This window comes from Phoca vitulina, unplaced genomic scaffold, assembly GCF_004348235.1.
Source record: "Phoca vitulina isolate PV1807 unplaced genomic scaffold, GSC_HSeal_1.0 scaffold48, whole genome shotgun sequence".
In the NCBI taxonomy this organism is placed as follows: Eukaryota; Metazoa; Chordata; class Mammalia; order Carnivora; family Phocidae; genus Phoca; species Phoca vitulina.
Genome location: NW_022589751.1, coordinates 6,773,182 through 6,779,554, shown reverse-complemented (window position 1 = coordinate 6,779,554; position 6,373 = coordinate 6,773,182). Strand labels below are relative to the sequence as shown.

General features: G+C 52.2%; 1 protein-coding gene across 1 annotated transcript; it reads right to left on the bottom strand.

Annotated features, from left to right (window-relative positions):
* Nucleotides 1–2,219: 2,219 nt before the first annotated feature.
* Nucleotides 2,220–6,373, bottom strand: LOC116649558 (cytochrome P450 26A1). Its single transcript, XM_032432488.1, has 7 exons — nt 5,970–6,373; nt 5,562–5,786; nt 5,054–5,344; nt 4,808–4,966; nt 4,167–4,301; nt 3,419–3,571; nt 2,220–3,119 (listed from the first exon to the last, which is right to left on the bottom strand). Exons 1-7 carry the CDS (start codon nt 6,156–6,158, stop codon nt 2,778–2,780), a joined length of 1,494 nt encoding a protein of 497 aa, XP_032288379.1. The 5' UTR covers nt 6,159–6,373; the 3' UTR covers nt 2,220–2,777.

Below are 6,373 nucleotides of genomic sequence, written 5' to 3'. Positions count from 1 at the left end.
GGCAGCCTTGACCGGGCCTGAGGCTGAGTACTTGCTAGCCTCTCCTTGTTCTTGGGTAAAAGCAGGCCCTGGGCTAGAGTCCGTGGATGCTGGATTTCACGGACACTGGTGGGGAAAACCACTGGGCCCTGAGCTTGGCATAGAAGGGAGAAGCCCGCCCCCTTGTGGACCTCTGGGGGGTGGCAGGTGCACAGAGCACCCTGAAACCTCACAGATGAGGGGTCTGGGGGAGTAGCCGCTTCCTGTCCCTGCTCCCATTTTACCAGTTGCTTCTGGCAGCCTGCGAGAGGGATGATCTGGACTGTCACAGGGCAGGGGAGTGGTAGCGGGGGACACAACAGGAAGTTAGGAGGTGAAGACCCCTGGGTCTAGTTGTCCTACAACAGAAAGTTGGAGATAAATCAGGCAGGTGTGATTAGCTATTGAAAAAAGAAAGGGGGAAAAAAAAGGCTACAGGAGGCCTTTCCTGGTTCTGCCACTCCCTGGGTGGGCCCAGGCCAGCCACAGTCCCTCACTGGGCCTCCCAGGGCCAAACTGGGTGAAGGCGGCATCCCTCAGAATGCTCCTACATTGGAGACCCAGCTGGAGGCTTTCACCTGCCAGGACTGACAAGAGTCTGTCATTGGCGATGCCAGACCGCTGACTGAGGACAAGAGGGGATGGCAGGTGGCCAGGGCAAGGGCATATGAGGAACGGGAGGCAGAGGGCACCGACTTTGCCAGCGTGGCAGGCCCACCAAGGCCCCGGAGAGCACAGTGCCCTCCCAGCATGCCGCAGGAAGCCTCAAAGAGCCATTCCTCACAGGGCTCTCCCCTCCTTCCGGACCTCGGGCCGGTTCTACCTCCTCCTGAAATGCTTCTCCGCAGGGTGACGCCCGGACACTGACCCAGAGGTGTCTGTGTCACAAAACGTGCCTGCCTGCCCCAGCTAGACGTGACCCAGGCCTAGTGAGTGTTCGACATGAAGCCCACAAACATGGCTCCTGCCTCGCACTCGAACACTTCCAAATGGCCTGTACTCGGCACGAAGCGTATTATCAGAGATTGTGTTTTTAACGACTTTGCAAGGTAAATTCTGCCCTACTCTGTAATCGATGAGCACAACTGGGCGAAATGTAACCTGGGAAATGCAAGCCAGAAGCACTTTCCTCAAAGCTCCCCAGATAAAAAATAGAGGTGGATTTAAGAAATTGAATTCTATGCTAAAATGATTCCAATTCTTTTCTGCAGATGCTCACAGAGACACGCAGTCAGGGAGTCACCGAAGATGTTATTTTAAAACGCTTAACTGTCCTCTGGCAAAATGAAAGATACTGAAACCCTATAAAATGGCCTCTTTAAAATTACCTGAGATAATGTCCTCAGGCTAGTGTGCTCCTAGCTGGAAGCATCTGGAGCAAATGTTAGGAGGGGAGGGGTCATCTTGCACACCAAGGTGCACTAAAGCTTTGGCTGAAACTAAATAAGCCTGTAATTTCTCATTAAAAAATAAAAGCATTATAAGACATTTTAAGTTATTATGTAAACACCCTTTAAAAATCAGAGGATTCTAGGAATAAGTACAATCCCAAGTTCTCCCCAAAAGTCAGGTAGAACATGTAACTCTAATTGTAGACAGAGAACCCTTTTCAAACACCTATTTAGACCACCCAGTTTCTGCAGTATTTGCCAAATTCTAAAATTGTAATGAAAACTTTAAAGTCCAAAACCTATAAGCCGTCAGAGGTTCAGGAAGCAGATTGTGCCGTTTCAAAACTGAAAATGTGCTAGCGTAAGCAAGTCACCGGGGCTAACCTTTCTGCACTGGGAGTCTGGCCTTCAGCTCAGAACATGGCTATGCCAGGGTCAGAAATGTGACCAAACTGTGCTTTCCCGGAGGTTAGCCAAGGTTCACAGGGTCATGACTGGGCCATTTTATCAGTCATGTCAGGCTCACACCCTATTGCCTGGCATAGATAAAAACTTTATCTGTCAGCTTGCTAAATCTACTCCTCCTGCCTTATTTTCAATAAAGAAAACCTGGACTAGCTTATCTAAACCAGAGGCTGGCCTCTTCCAATACTGTTTTCACATGCAACCTCTGGTCTCATTTTGGTCAATAACTGTCCGTAATCAGAGTGACCAGCTTTCTCTTACCTGAATCCTTCAGAAAAACAGGGCTGGCACTATGCAACAACATGGATTTATTATGTTTATTAAACATAACAAGTTTATGGCTGAAGGTGTTACGTTAGAGTATGATAGTTCTCAAAGTATTACCTTTTCAAATCCATCTTTCCCTAAAGCAAAGCAAGCAAAAAAAAAAATCTAAAATTCACTTTGATAGATTTTCCAAATAGGGTATCTAAACCATAGAAACATTTACAAAGTTACCTTTGGACTAACTCACACACACACATACATTATGTTTTCTAATAATGGTTAAGAGAAATAACAGCTAAAGTTTCTTCCTCGCAAGAAAATAGATATGCACAGATAACAAATAAAGCCATTCATGTAGACACTTCGAAATCAGGTTAAATATACAAATATAAAACCAGGGAGTTTCCCCCCCCGCCCCACAGGAATCTTAAATGCAAGACAAACACCTTCAGATTTTACTTTATTTGGAAACTATCCAAATTCATTATTTTAATATTTAAAGACGGTGGTACTGTAGTGGAGACACATAAATATTATAATATACATTTAGAAATTAAATATAATAAAATCAACATGACACTGTGTAAAAACTCATGTACACTTCAAATAGGTCTGAGTTCTGGGCCCTCGAACCCATCAGATCTCCCCCTGGAAACGGGTGAACCTCGCAGGGAGATCATCCACAGGGTACACGGTGGGACTGGTTTTCATTGTAGGAGGTCCATTTAGAAGCCGCCAGTCACAATGCCTGGCCAGCTCCACTGTAAATATTTTGAGAAGAATTTTTGCAAACTCCTTCCCTACACAGCTCCTCAGCCCTCCTCCAAATGGAATGAAGCTGAACCTGGATGCATCCTCCGGGTGAGGCAGCAGAAATCGGTCAGGATTAAATTCGTCCTTGTTGGTGAAGATGTCTGCCACATCGTGAGTATCACAGATACTGTAGATAACATTCCAGCCCTTGGGAATCTGGTAGCCCTGCAAAAGATTATGAGGCCCCCAGGGCTGACAAATGGGAATCTTAACTTTCAACAACAAAAAAAGCCATCACTGATAATGGGAGGAATTATGAGTTGAAAAAAAGGGGTGTGAGGAGAGAGACAGGACAGACAGACCTTCAGACTACCGAAACACGTGTCCACATGGGGCAGGATAATGGTATCAAAAGTATACGAAATGTAAGCCAATGTGCAGGGAAGCCAAGGGGAGATTTAAAACCACAACAAAAGGAGTGTGTGTGGGGGGGGGGGGTGGCGGGAAGAGAACTTTTAACTTACATTTAATTCAAAAGTCTTCAGAGCAACCCGAAACCCTCCTGGAACTGGGGGATTCAGGCGAAGGGTCTCTTTAATAACACACCCAATGTATTTAAGCTGTTCCAAAATTTCCATGTCCAACTTGTTGTCTTGATTGCTCTTGCAAAGTAAACCCTATCAAAACAGTCATACAGAGGTGAACGGTTATTTTGTGCTCCAATAAAATCAGCCCAGCAGACGTAAACAGGGCTTAAGTGGCGGCTAGACCCAAAGGGCCCCATGATGGGAGAGGGTGAGGGGGAAACTGTGAGCAGCTAATGACCATTTGCCTCCACCCCTTGGCCCAAATCCACTATCTATTTACAATTCCAAGAGAATGCTGTTCCTCACTTAGAACCACCTAGATTCTCCCCCCCCTCACCCCGCCCCCATCACCACCACCACTATCACCACCACTTAGGAGTCCCCCATTCATGCCCTTGGACACATAAATTCAAGAAAGTGGAATCTATCTGAAAATCTCCAACGAACTGCGAAAAGTGGAGTAGGGGTAGGAATACAAGGATCAAGCCCTGCCTGAGTGGGACCACAGCTCAAAGTTCCTTCCTTTTTATTCACAAAGCTAATTTTCTCTCCCCACCGGCCCACCCAGCCCTGGGCCCTGCACTTTGCAAAATAGTCAGAGAAGGCAGCACACTTACATATCGGCAAGTCGGCCAGGGAGCAGCTGAATTTCTTAAGCTGATAGTGAACCCCAGTGTCCCCCTACCTTACTCTTCAGCTCCTCTCGAACTTTCTGGAGAACGTGGGGGTAGAGCCCAAGGTAAGTAATCAGAGATGTGGCGGCACTAGCTGTGGTTTCATGTCCCCCGAAGAGGAGTTCCGTTGAAGATTGCTTTAGTGCCTAAGAATGGAATAAGACAAGCGTTTTTTTTTACAGGTCTGCGTGCAATTTTACACAGCAATTACTTAGAACCGAACTGAAGGTTCTGGAAAAAAGATGAGAAGGGCTGAAAGTTTGCTGACAGAAAGCCAAGGAAAGTTACATTTTTTTAAACAAAACGCATAGTCCCTTTAGTTCAGCTAGAGCAGGAAAGCCAGTAAAATCTCACTACACAGGGAATTCTTGAATGAAAGCCTTGGTTGTATTAAAATCGCCCAACATTCTTTATTTACACTTTGCAAATTCCAACTTTCCCTGTAAAACCTGGTCGGGCTAGGGGACGCTCCCTGTTCCGCTGCAGCCTCTCCCACGGCTCTCCGGACCCAGTGTCCCGACCTTCCGGGTCCCATCCCCGGTGTCTGGGCGGTCTGCCCACTCTGGAGGCCGGACGTGCGCTTTGGGGTAACCGCGCTTGGAAAGCCAGGGGACCAAATTCCGCAGCGCCCCTTCCTGAAGTCGCCACTCACCTGCATGTCCAGCCTCTCTCCCCTCTCCCACGAGTGCTCGATCAACAGCTGCAGCGCATCTTTGCAGCCGCCGCCCGCCTCGGCCGTCCGCAGCCCGCAGATCTTGTCGCGAATGTTCTCCTCTATGCGCGCGTGGATGAGGTTCCGCGCCTTCAAGCCCTGAGCGCAGAGAGCGCACGGCAGTGAGCAGAGGCCGGGCCCCCGCGCCCCCGCGCCCCCTGCTCCTCACCCTGCACGCTCCCTCACCCGGTACAGCCCGCTGAAGGGCACGTCGATGGGCAACGAGAAGAGATTGCGGGTCATTTCCTCGAAGGCCTCCACCAGCTGCTGCTCGGCGTCCCCGCCGCTCGCCAGCCGGGGCTCACAGCCCAGCAGGATGCGCATGGCGATGCGGAACATGAGGCGCTTCACCTGGGGGTAGACCAGGAGGCCGCGCTCGCCGCGGCTCAGCCACTGTTCCAGGCAAGTGCCCACTTCCTCGGCGATCACCGGCACGTAGCACTGGAGCGCCTCGCGGCTGAAGGCCCGCATAATCACCTGAGCTCCGAGGAGGGAGAGTGTTAAAAGCGCCCCCCTCGCCTGCCGGCATCCCCTTCCAGCCATCCCCACCCCCGCCAGACCCAAGGCACTTCCCGGCTAAAGTGGCCTTGAGCGGGTCACCTGCAGCTGGCGCTCGCCCGGCATCTATCTCCTAGAACCCCCCCAGCCGCTGGGGTCCCCCTTCCCGTCCAGGCCCCGCCACCCCCGCCCTCACCTTCTTGCGCTGCTTGTGAGAGGAGTCGTGTAGGTTGGAGAGGCAGCCGGAGCCCAGGATGGTGCGCACCGACGCGGGCCAGTGGACCGACACCAGCCGGTGCTCCCCGAGCAAGATGCGCCGCACGTTGTCGGCGCCCATCACCCGCACCGTGGGCCGCCCGAACAGATGCGTCTTGTAGATGAAGCCGTATTTCCTGCGCTTCATCTGCAGGAACTTCCTTCGCTGGGAGAGGAGAGCGGAGGAGAGAGGCGGGCGTGAGGGGGCGCCGGGGAGCGCCGCGCCTCGGGCTAGCCCGGGTCCCAGCCGTAGTCACCTCCCTCGCGGGGACGCCTACCCCGGCTTCATGGAAGCCCGGAGCCGACTGGGGCTCCTGAGAATCGTCCCGTCGCGCCCGAGCTCCCTTACCTGTAGCACCATCTGCAGTGTTTCCCCGAAGAAGGGGAAGCCCATAGTTCCGGGCGGCAAAGGGAGGGCGCAGCTGCGGTCGCGGCCGCTCACGCAGTACAGGTCCCAGAGCTTGACCGCGGCCAGGAAGAGCAGCAGCGGTAGCACGAAGGTGCAGAGCGCACTGGCCAGCAGCGCCGGGAGCCCCATGGCGCGTCGCGGCCTCCCGCGCCACCTGCCGCCGCCGCCAGCGCTCCGAACCCCGCCGCGCGCCTGCTTTATAGGCGGCCCAGGTTGCTGCTCACGTTAGCTTGGTCAGACAAATTAATTCACCCGAAGTTCATCTTTAATTGCGGATTGGGCCCCTGGCTCCTCCCCCCGCGAGGCGCTGCCCAAAATCTTTAACCGTTTGTTCCACGCCGAGG